General features: G+C 42.1%; 1 protein-coding gene across 1 annotated transcript; it reads left to right on the top strand.

The window, feature by feature from the left end:
- Positions 1-356: 356 nt before the first annotated feature.
- Positions 357-9,053, top strand: LOC308366532 (L-asparaginase 1-like; the record flags this gene model as incomplete). Its single annotated transcript, XM_080840250.1, has 11 exons — positions 357-447; positions 1,702-1,840; positions 2,290-2,416; positions 2,756-2,881; positions 3,315-3,410; positions 3,763-3,889; positions 4,089-4,201; positions 4,674-4,853; positions 5,307-5,414; positions 7,965-8,012; positions 8,924-9,053. The coding sequence occupies 11 exons, from the start codon at positions 357-359 to the stop codon at positions 8,936-8,938; spliced, it is 1,170 nt and encodes a 389-aa protein (XP_080696376.1). The 3' UTR covers positions 8,939-9,053.
- Positions 9,054-12,857: the final 3,804 nt, after the last annotated feature.

Raw genomic sequence — 12,857 nt, 5'->3', positions numbered from 1 at the left:
CTGCCTCCCCAGCACACTACAGCATAAAAAAGGACACTGGCAACAACAGACTGGTAGAACATGCACAGGAGTTTGTTGCAGAAGTTGCTTTTGTACTAAATATCTAACAAATTAATTGCTAGTCATCTTTAAAAATGTTTTGTTAGCTAAATTCAATCAGCTAGCTGAATAGTTACCATATGTTAAAGTTACACAGCTATTCAGATGCCATCAAAACCTAATTTAACTTGGGACTTATTTATTCATAGCCTGTATCCGTGTTTCATTTTACAAACAGATAATACACACGTCAACTGATTAAAAGTGTTTCAGGAGACACTGCACAGAGAGAAATAGACCATCCAGCTGTATTCACCATGTCACAAATCGTCTTGGAACTGAAATTAACAAGAAAGGTGCTTGTGATCTACACCGGAGGCACTATTGCAATGTTAGAGAATGACGAAGGTAGGTTGCTGAAATATATTTTTGTGATTTCCCGTAAATGGGGAGGAAATTAATTCAACCCTAACCCTAACCCTAACTGAATTTATATAGTGATTTCCTCCACTGTGGAGATTTATGCAAGACATTTCGACAATGAGGTTGCAGCCGTATGAATGATGACTGCCTTTGATATCACATATTGATTATCAATGATGTTGCAGCCGTATGAATGATGGCTGCCTTTGATATCACATATTGATTATCAATGATGTTGCAGCCATATGAATGATGGCTGCCTTTGATATCACATATTGATTATCAATGATGTTGCAGCCGTATGAATGATGGCTGCCTTTGAATCACATATTGATTATCAATGATTTTGCAGCCGTATGAATGATGGCTGCCTTTGATATCACATATTGATTATCAATGATGTTGCAGCCGCATGAATGATGGCTGCCTTTGATGTCACATGTTGATTATCAATGATGTTGCAGCCGCATTAATGATGGCTGCCTTTGATGTCACATATTGATTATCAATGATGTTGCAGCCGTATGAATGATGGCTGCCTTTGATATCACATATTGATTATCAATGATGTTGCAGCCGTATGAATGATGGCTGCCTTTGATATCACATATTGATTATCAATGATGTTGCAGCCGTATGAATGATGGCTACCTTTGATATCACAAATTGATTAGTAATGTGCAGCAAAACCAACACGTGGTTCTGAAGTACATTTTGAAATAGAATTGTTGGTCCATTAAAGTGGCCCTATCAAAGGTGTGTTATTCCAAGCATTCACATAGACGTCATTCTATTTCATCCAACCATCCCACGTATGGTTTTGGCCAAAATTCCAATCACCATGTAACCATGGCAAAATTGTTTTACATCACTTAATTTACTGTTGCGCAACCCTTGCCCTGGGGCCCCATTTTGTTTTAATATGTTTAATGGCAGCTACGCCCACAATTACTTGTTGATTGATTGAGCTGCTTATACTGCTTCATTTGACTTCACTTAAGATTTTTTTATTATCAGTTTTTTTCAGGATTTGTATTGTTTGTTTGTTAAATAACTGAGTGCTCAGTTATTCATATTGAAAACCAGCATGCACAATGAGCCCCCAGGGTAGATTTAGATTTGTTCTCGATAAGTAAGATCTGAATGTAGTGGTGTGAATGGGTAATACATAGTATGCCAGTGATGAAGATGAAGAGGAGGGTGATATCAGTGATGAAGATGAGGGTCTATGTATTTCAGGATATCTACAGCCGGTGAGCAAGAAGGTCCTGACAGACTGGCTGTTCCGCCATTTGGTGCTGTATGAGAAGAGACCCAACGAGACTGAGGAGCAGGCTCGAGAACGGCTCACAGTCCAAGAAGGCTGGTTGCTGCTGCAGTAAGTGCAACAACATGATGGTGGGGGTGGTACCAATCCAAGACATTGTTACGATACTCTATTGGGTTACATTGGCCAGCTGTGATGGATAAAGAGCTAAACATAATAAAACTACACATTTTTATGTTTTCAAACCTGAACGCTGATGTCAATACATCTTTTTAAAGGGATGGATGAAAACTGCATACTGTTAGTAGCTCTGAAAAAGGGTATTCTCTTAGTACCTCTGAAAAAGGGTATTCTGTAAGTAGCTCTGAAAAAGGGTATTCTGTTAGTAGCTCTGAAAAAGGGTATTCTGTAAGTAGCTCTGAGTAATGGTGTTCACTATGTCAATTAAGTATAAATAATTAATATATTGTAATATAAATGTAAAGTAGCTACATTCACGTGGAACTGTCATGCATGCTAACGAGATTTCTGTCTAAATGCTGCTCTCTTTCTTCCTCAAGCCAAAAGGCTGTGAATGACTACAACAAAGACTTCAAGGTTCTGTACCACATAGAGAGTCTGGATCCGCCCATTGACTCGTCCAATATGACCCCCTCCGAATGGTTTGAAATAGGAGACATAATTCGGGTAACTATGGTTACTTCTCTGTATGCCTCCAGAGACAGAATTCTGTTTACTATGCTAACTTCTGTAAGCCTTCAGAAACAGAATTCTGGTAACCAAGCGAGCTTTGCTTCTCTATGCCTCCAGAGAGAAAATAATTTGTTTACGACTGCGTTGCAATATTGTTTACTGTAAACCCAGACTCTTCCTCCTATTGTGTCTAATTAAGTGTTCATAAGCCTATGCAGTTGACTGCCAGTGATTTAATAAAAAAAAAAATGGGGGGGGGACGGGAGGGGACTCGGGAGGTATATTTCTGCCTTCTTAAATCTCTCTCTCTCTCTCTCTCTCTCTGTACTCCAGGCAGCAGCGGATGACTATGATGGCTTTGTCATCCTCCATGGGACCGATACAATGGCCTACACATCCTCTGCTCTGTCCTTCATCCTGTGGGACCTGAAGAAGCCAGTCATCCTGACAGGCTCCCAGGTGAGACCGCCATACCCACTGTGGTACAACACTGTCTGAACAAGCACTACCTGAGCTGGGATGGCCCACAGAGCCAGAGCGTCTCCCTATTGCTGTGGTATGAGGAGGGTTAGGGTTAGGGTTATATATATATATTAACCCTAGAGGAGTGTGATATACAAGTATACCCCTTAGACAGGACACCAGTCTATCAGAGGACCATCACCCACGGCGCTGAGCACTAGGCACAGTGCGAGTGCATATCATAACAAGTCTTCAGTTTATCTCCACTAGGAACTGACCCCGCTGGCCATTTAAGGTCTTCTGAGTTTATAGTTTACACCTATAGAATATTACAGGATATAATTACATGTTGCTGTTGCTGGTGTTCCTTATGTATCATTGCTCTGCCCACCTACATCCTGTTTGTTTGTCTGTCGGTCTGTCCATGCAGAGTCCGTTATTTCACCCACGCAGCAATGCGGAAGACAACTTCATCGGAGCTATACTGATGGCCAGCTGCTACTCAACAAACAAATTTCTGCAACAGGTCAGCAGAGGGCGCTCCAACAGCACTTTTCCTTCTACCTCCTACCTAAGACGCATCACTGCCATGTCTCCCTCCCCTTTCTCTCTCATCACTCCCTCCTGTTTTCTGACACTCTCCACTTGAGTTTTGTTGCCATATGTATAATTTTTGCCATTCACATGCTGCTGAAAAACTTACTGCAGGATTAAAGGGCAGTGTCTTACTGGAATAAAAGAACAGTGTCCTGCCTTTGATTCAAATTCTAGATCTAAGCGCAGTCATGTTCCCTTTTCATGTCATGTGTATGAAGTGCCGTTCTGGCAACTGCTCCATGCTGCTACCCTGACCTCTTTGTTTCTTAATGCCTGGACAGGTGATGATCTATGATGACACCAAGCTGTATCAGGGCAACAGGGTGTGCAAGTACGACTGTGACTCATACAGTGTGTACGACAGCCCCAACGCTGAACCCCTGGCCAGGCTGGAGACTCTGATCAAGGGTACGTTTCTGTGAGGTAGTGTACGGACAATAAAGATTAACCCTGAGTGTAATTTGTAACGTTATTCAAAAAAGCAGAGCGAGTGAGTTTTAGGTTGATTTAACATTGATTCACTGTGTAGCTATCGTTATCCTATTTTCAGGAATAACTAAATAACACTGTTATAAATAATGTCATCTCTCACTTCTCTGTCCTGAAGTGCGAGAATGCAAGCCCATATGCAAGCCCAAAGAGCTCAGAGTCAAAGCCTCCATATCTGAATTCCCTGATGTAAGGTTGCTGAAGGTCTTCCCAGGGATAAAGGCTGAGTATGTAAGTGTACCTGGATTCTGCATATGAAGTGGCATGAACTTGTAGGGGGAGAGTGGGGTATGTTGAGCCAGGGGGTAAGATGAGCCACCTCTTGTTTCGAGGAAATTAACCACTAATTTGGTGAAAAAGTTCCATCATTTCACTTTCACCATGAAGGTTTCAAGCACATAAAATAAAAAGTACGCTTCCATTCAAAAGAAAATAATTCAGTCCAGAGTGAAATTTGGATGTTTTTATTCCGGTGCCGAAGAGAGCTAAAATCATGCCACACAAAACAAAAAAGGCTGCAAATCCACTCAGGTTGCAGAAGGTAACATCTTAAGCTACATTTTAGGAAATACTTAAAAAAGAACTAGTCTTACCCATGTTACAGGTAAACTATCATTAACTGTTACCTTTGTACCAGGTTAACTCTTGCTTGCTCTTACATGTATTCCAGGTGAGGTCTCTGTAACTCTTTCCTCTGTTCCAGGTCACTTCTATTCTGAATGGGGCAGATGGTCTCATCCTTGAGACCTTTGGTTCAGGCAATGCACCGAATGACCCCCATCTGATCGATGCCCTGAAGGATGCCGATGCGAGGGGTGTGGTCATTCTGAACTGTACCCAGGTCTACAAGGGCACTGTGCTGCCCATCTATGATGTGTCCTCGGTGAGGTTCCCAGTGCACATGTTCATTAGCTGCTCCCCTCCTCTCTCTGTCCCTCACCTTCACTCTCCATCTCATCTTCCAAGAGCAGCAGTGAGCACGTCCGATTACCTGGCTTTACAGCAGTTACATTCCTCCACTTTTTTCTCTATTGTTATGTAAAATAGTATTTATTGTTACACTAGGTCTCTATTCCTTGTAGCTTGATTGTTTTCTCCCTTGTACGTCGCTTTGGATAAAAGTGTCTTCTAAATGACCAAATGTAAATGTAGATCACATTGCAGAGTGTACAGTGTCTCTGTCCCTCAACTTCACTCTTCTCTTTCCAAGAGCAGCAGTTGGCACATCAGATTACCTGACTTTGTCTGGCAGAGATCCCACTGCAGAGTGCAGGTGAGGTGTGTGTCCCCTCCCTCTACTGACGACTTTCCTTCCCTCTCTTTCCCCGTGTCTCAGGAACTGAGGAAGGCAGTTGTGTCTGGGTATGACATCACCCCTGAAGCGGCCCTGGCCAAAATGGTCTGGACCCTGAGAACTTTCCCCGACCAAAAGACAAGGAAGGAGGTTGGTGGCTTTTGTCCTCCTTGTTGGAATGTTCTATTGTGTTCTATATGAACTATTAAAGGTAGGGTAGCAATCTTGGAGAAACCAGCGAGGGTGAGCTAGACTTATACAACCGAAAAAAATCCCTTCTCTAAAGCCATTCATCCAAAACACATGGACATGAATTGTCTGACAACTATGTACGTCGCTTTGGATAAAAGCATCTGCTAAATGACTAAATGTATGTATGTAAATGTATATAACTGGAGCACTACTAGAGTGCTCCTAGACTAGAGCGATGAGGAGAGGAGAGCAGCAAATTTTCGTCCTTGCTACATCAGCTACGTTGGCTGTATAGTTCAGGGAAATTACACATTCCCCAAAAACAAACCAAATAATTACCTGACCAACAGACACAGCAACCATGGCCTCTCTTTTCAGGCCCTTCGATTCCCTCAGTTGTTGCCATCGTTACCTCCTGACCTGCTGGGAGGGTTTAGGGTTTAAGAGCTAGGATATAGCTAGGTATGCTAACTGCCACACCATCAACTAGAAACCAACAACCGCCTGGCTTCCTGTCCCTATGGTGGATGCTTTTACTGAACTGTCAAGCTTGGCTTTAAGAACCCTTCGTCCTTATCTCCATTGCTGCCCACAGGCTTCTGTGGCTGAGTGGCTTCTGTGGCTGAGTGGTCGGTCACCTGTCAGCTAGACTGAGAGGAGGCAGCATGTTGGGAAGCTGTGCTCCAAGTTTCTTGTCACAGAGTTTGTGTTTCTGAACTATGGAGGCCTTTTGGTACACAGCCCTTGAAAATTGTGTTTCTCCTCCACCAAGCTGTGGGAATTGCTGTAAATTGCTTTAGATGGTGCCATGGTGTGGATCTGTACAGAAGTGTGTGTGTGTGTGTTTCTGTTCTTTACCTTTAACTATCTCGCTAGTTTGAGCAATATGTCTGCCTTGTAGGTTGGTAGAAAGCAGTGGTGGACAGTAACGAAATACATGTAATTCGTTACTGTACTTAAGTAACATTTCCATGTATCTGTACTTTACTCAAGTACATTTATTTGGTAAGACTTTATACTTTTACTTCACTACATTTAAAGCGAAAATTATTACTTTTCACGTCTTACATTTACAGAAACACTCGTTCCTTACTCGTTCCTTTTTTATTTTTAATAAAATACCAAAAGGTCAAAGTGTATCGCGACTATAACCAATCAGTGGCAGCGCCCAGCGCGCTATTATCTGATGAAGTTAACAACAGGTGTTGCCCTGATTGAAGCATTGCAAAGTCACGCTGGAGCTGGAAGCACAAGGTGGGGTACGTGCTTGTGGTCATTGAGAGTTCTTACTCCTAGATTATTAATATTATTTGTCAGGTAAATGGCTGAGGAGCTGACTGCAGCCTCATCGGATGAAACAGAAGTTGGTGCCCAACACCCCTGGCCTTATTTAGCCGAATTGTTTGAATTCATCGAAAAGAAAAAAGAGTCCTATTACTTCAAGTGTCGCCTCTGCATTAAGAACACTACGCTGTCGGCATTCTGGAACTCGCCATCAAATTTAAAAAAGCACACCAATGTAAGTTCGCGATTACATGACTACTACTAACAGAGTGGTTATAAATATGCCCCGGTTGATTATATTACATTGAAATACATTACATTAACAGGTGCTTTTATCCAAAGCAATATGCTAGCACCCAAATTATCTGTAGAAGTGCCAGATTCTAAGTGCCAGTTTAATACAGCCTCCCTCACCAAACGTTAACGCCGGGGACACAGTCGAATTCATGGCCAAGCGAAGTGAACTTCGCAATTCATTCTTATGACTACTCTGTTTATGACAAGTGAAATTAATGGAAAATAAAATAATGAAACTTGAAGGAATGCTTTTTGTGTTGTTGCTTCAAAACCACTTGGTCTTACTTAAAGATAATATAGTTTTGAGTATTTTGGGTTTGATTAGGCAAATGTAAAGCATTGTTTACCTGTTCAAGTAGGGGGTTTGATTTTAAAAAATTAAATAAAAATACTTTTACTTTTCATACTTAAGAATTTTTGAAGGCAGATACTTTTGTGCTTCTACTCAAGTAAAAAAATGAGGTGAATACTTTTACTTTTACTTGAGTAATATTCAATGCAATGTAACTGTACTTTTACTCAAGTACACAATTGGTTTACTTCGTCCACCACTGGTAGAAAGGCACGTAGGCCATCCGCTCATTTAATTTCTGGCTAAATACATTGACTGGACGAGCATTTTACAGCAGTGCAAAGGCCACAGATGATGGATTTTCTCTCTATTTATTCGATTTTCTCTCTATTTATTCGTTGCTGTCGGGATGTAAAGAGAATTTCAAGAAATAGAAGTAAAAACACTTCCAAAAAAATAGCAAAACCTATCTTCAAGATATGGTCTTGTTCTGTCAGACCTGTAAGCATGGCATTGAGGGGGAAAGGTATTTCTGTGGCATGGTCAACCCTGGCCATGTATCATATATGGTTCCATGTTGATTTAACATCATTTTGACAATTGTGTCATTTTGATTCTATGTTTTCTCTTCACAGGTGATGAAAGCCAGTATCTGTGGAGAGACAAGTGCACCTCCAGTCAAAGTGAGTAAAACAGAACATCACAGAACCACTGTCATCCCCTTTCAATCTTACGTACCTACTGACCTGCATCTTGCCTACTGACCTGCATCTTACCTGCTGACCTGCATCTTACCTGCTGACCTTTATCTAACCTGCTGACCTGTATCTTACCTGCTGACCTTTATCTAACCTGCTGACCTGTATCTTACCTACTGACCTGTATTTTACCAACTGACCTGTATCTTACCTACTGACCTGTATCTTACCTATTGACCTGTATCTTACCTGCTGACCTGTATCTTACCTGCTGACCTGTATCTTACCTACTGACCTGTATCTTACCTACTGACCTGTATCTTACCTGCTGACCTGTATCTTACCTGCTGACCTGTATCTTACCTACTGACCTGTATCTTACCTACTGACCTGTATCTTGCATGCTGACCTGTATCTTACCTGCTGACCTGTATCTTGCCTACTGACCTGTATCTTGCCTACTGACCTGCATCTGACCTGCTGACCTGTATCTTACATGCTGACCTGTATCTTACATGCTGACCTGTATCTTACCTATTGACCTGTATCTTACCTGCTGACCTGTATCTTACATGCTGACCTGTATCTTACCTACTGACCTGTATCTTACCTGCTGACCTGTATCTTACCTGCTGACCTGTATCTTACCTGCTGACCTGTATCTTACCTACTGACCTGTATCTTGCCTACTGACCTGTATCTTGCCTACTGACCTGCATCTTACCTGCTGACCTCTATATTACATGCTGACCTGTATCTTGCCTACTGACCTGCATCTTACCTGCTGACCTGTATCTTACCTACTGATATTTAGGTTAACCCAATGATTGTACCTTTATCTGCCACATATTCATCCGCCCCTTGACTGACATGATGCTGCTTCCTCTTTCCCTCAGCTGATATTTGAGTAAAATCTGAAGATGGACGACCTGGATCCCAAACACAAACTTCTGGCATTTATCTCACTGAGGTTGTTCCTTAACCTAGAATGAAATACTCTGGTCTTACCTGTATGCAAAATCCTGCTCTCTCTCTCTTTCTCTCTCTCTCTATCTTTGTGCAATCACAGACACATCAGCCGTCCTGCTGAAATGCAAAAATAGACAGTGAAAATAACATAATAATCTTAATAATGATATTGACATCATTCCAGCAACATTCCATAGACGGACACATTTCACTGCAGTTTCGATGTCTGTATTAGCATAAATATAATATGTGTTTAACCATTTTAGCAATTGGAAAGTGGAGGCTACATGTACCCAATGTAGGCTATAATTACATTACATTGATAAGTTAGTAGTTTCGCATTGTGCTCTCTCTCTCTCTCCCTCTCTCTCTCTCTCTCTCTCTCTCCCTCTCCCTCTCCCTCTCCCTCTCTCTCTCTGAATGAGAGCAATTAAAGTGACGTGACTGATTCCGTGTAACAACTGGTCAACTTTCTGGTCTTCACTTTTTACTTTTTTCATCCATCAACAATGGATGATACCAAACTGATTATGTATTGATGCAGTGTGTGCAGTGTGTATTGGACTCAATGCAGAAAGACAGGGTTGGCAGTAGAAGCGCCGCAGTAGAGATGACGAAGGTGTAAATACACACAACTGAGATGCAGCAGTACCGCAAAGCAACAGCCAGGCAGTGTGACACAGGCCTTACCTGCTGACTTCAAATTACACTGAATTTCTGTTCCAAACCGTGACCAGTTTGTCATCCCATACCTGAAATTGTTCTTTTGTTTGTTTTTGTTTGTTTGTACAAACAGTGAGCGGCCTACTTATGGAATGATATGAAAGATTAGAAGGACAAACCCTGTTGCGGTCATTCATTTTTTGAAGCGACTACTATAAAGAAATATCTGACATCAGAACAAATATTACACATAATATACATTACAACACAATACAAAACAAACACAGGACAATACAAAAACAAACAGTGCAATGGTCTATTCAAGTTTGAGAAAGTATATACAGGAGCTGTGAATTGTTACAATAGTGCAAAGAAGAAAGTGGAGAGTGCAAGAAGTGCAGGGATAAATATATATGCTACATGGATAAATATGTATGTTACTTTGAGTTGTTCAATAGTGAGATGGCGAGGGGGAAGAAATTGTTTTTGTGTCTGGAGGTTTTTGTGAACAGAGATCTGTAACGCCTACCAGAAGGGAGGCGTTTGAAAAGTTTGTTTCCGGGGTGTGAGGGGTCTGCAGTGAATTTTCCTGCCTGTTTCCTGACTCTGGCGGTGAACAGGTCTTGGATGGTGGGCAGGTTGGTACAGATGATCTTTTCAGCAGACCTGACTGTCCGTTGGAGTCTGTTCTTGTCCAGTTTGGTGGCTGAACCAAACCAGACAGTTACTGAAGTGCACAGAACAGACTCTATGACTGCAGGGTAGAACTGGTTCAGCAGCTCCTGAGGCATGTCCTAAGCTGGCGCAGGAAGTACATCCTCTGCTGGGCCTTTTTGAGGATGGTGTTGATGTTGGGTTCCCACTTCAGGTTCCTGGAGATAGTGGATCCAAGAAACTTGAAGGATTCTACAGCCAACACAGTACTGTTGAGTATGGTGAGGGGGGGCAGTGCTGGGGGGCTCCTCCTGAAGTCCACTGTCATCTCCACGGTTTTAAGCGTGTTTAGCTCTAGGTTGTTGCGACCGCACCACAGGGCCAGCTGTTCAACCTCCCGCCTGTATGCAGACTCATCATCACAGATGAGGCCGATGATGCCTGCAAATTTTAGGAGTTTAACAGATGGGTCACCTGAGGTGCAGTCGTTGGTGTAGAGTGAGAAGAGCAGTGGGGAGAGCACACATCCCTGAGGTGCACCAGTGCTGACTGACCGGGTGCTGGATGTTGTTTCACCCAGCTTCACCTGCTGGGGAAAGAAAGATACATGATTAAATAATGTAGAAACGTGTGATTGGGGGTTCTTTGATGGGTTTCTTTATCTGGTTCCCCCTAGTCTAGACTCACCACTGGCCAGATGCTCCCATTCGATCAAATTTCACAAAACAGCCATACATTGTGGCAGTGACTGTATCAGGTTTGGACCTTTAGATCACAAGGTATTTGCAATTGAGCACTATGTCCTGTAGACGCTTTATGCTGTATTTCATTCGAATCTAAGCAGCAGTCTCAGACAATCTGTTAAAAGTAGGTTTTTCCAGACAGTGTGAAAAGAGTAGCTAGAAAAAAGATTGGCATGTAAAAAGTCAAATTTGCGATGCAGATCGATATAAGTGCATGTTATTTCTGAGATACATGCTAAAACGTAAATGTCTGTTGTAGTGTCACAGTTTGGTTGTTTCTGCAAACGTTTTTTACAGTCCTTGTTCATGATGTCATAAAACGATGTCCCAGTTTCCATGACATATGACATATAATACAATATAATGTCACTTAACAAAGGCTTTTAGTGAGCCCAAAGGAAATGCTGATCACTTAAGAGCATACTCAAGAAGGACCCAGCTCCTGATGCTGTGGTCTGCATTGCAAATGTATCTGCATTAACACATGCATGGTGATCCACAGCATCCTTCTGATCTGCATCAAGTATATTTTGTTGCTCCCCACACAGTGCACATGATCCTGTACTATGGGCTGGAGGCCAGACGACCCACATTGGCCTTCAATCCAAGATGGAGTCCTCCTCATTCAACATCAGAACAGCTGTTGCTGTCCTCCATAGGGTAGTCTCTTCCTTTGGCTGTCGAACGACCTCTCTTGCCCTATGCATATGCAAAACATGGGGCAAAGAGACATTACGCAATAACGCAAACTGCCATCAAACACACACACTCAGATCACTTTAGCTCATGCTAATTGCCCTCACACACACTGTTCGTGAGACTCTCATGCTGACCTTCCTGATGTAGGTAAGTGTGTGGCTGCTGTAATACACTGACATAAACAGCATGTGTGTGTGTGTGTGTGTGTGTGTGTGTGTGTGTGTGCAGTGGCGATTTTAGCCTGAAATTTCTGGTGGGGCAAATTTATATGATGTCATATCACATTACAAAAATAGAGGTAGCTGATTATTATAACAGTAGGCCTACATATATAGACCAGTCAGGTATACTATGGGCTGCATTTTGAGTGCCAGCAGGGAGCAGACATCCTATTTCAAATACATGTCACATGCTTTACCGCTCAGCACGACACAAAGATGTTGCCTATAATAATATTAATAATAATATTGCATTATATTTTAAACGCACTCTTCGTTCCAAATAATCTCAGAGCGCCAACATGGTACGCAATATAATATAGCATTAAAGTAAAAAGATTAGACAGACACATAGCTTCAATAACTTGCATAATTTATTAAACAAAACGATCTCCTTCAGCTCAGTTTTGACTCACCAATGCAGATCACTTAAAAAGGAAGTTGGCTCCACGGTTCTTTGCTTAAAGGGATAGTTCGGTTTTTAAGACATGAATCTGAATAGCTTCCCCGTCACCAGTGTCATGCAATCATGAATCACTTACCCCCGACAGCGTCCTGTGAGCAGAGTTCTCGTCCAGTTTTGGTCAAACCGAAAGTAGTCCGGCAGGTTTGCTAGACCCAGCAAAATAAAAAGTTTCTCTTCCCAAAACATTATGTGTTCAAAAGAGTGATATATTTGCATCCCAAAAACATTGTAGTGGAAAAAGTCACACCTCGTTATCACTTGGCCCTATTTTCAATACGCTCGATACTGCAGAGTCTACGGCAGATACTACTAGAGTCTACCGAGTTTTGATTCGCGAAAGTTGATTCGCGAAAGTTTGATTTGCCAAAGTTGCCTGAGAGAAACGTCCATCACAGGAAAACGATGAAAACTGAGACAA

The sequence above is a fragment of the Sprattus sprattus genome (genome assembly GCF_963457725.1).
Source record: "Sprattus sprattus genome assembly, chromosome: 6".
NCBI lineage: Eukaryota > Metazoa > Chordata > Actinopteri > Clupeiformes > Clupeidae > Sprattus > Sprattus sprattus.
Note: the sequence above shows the minus strand (reverse complement) of the source record. Positions and strands in the feature narration are given on the sequence as shown.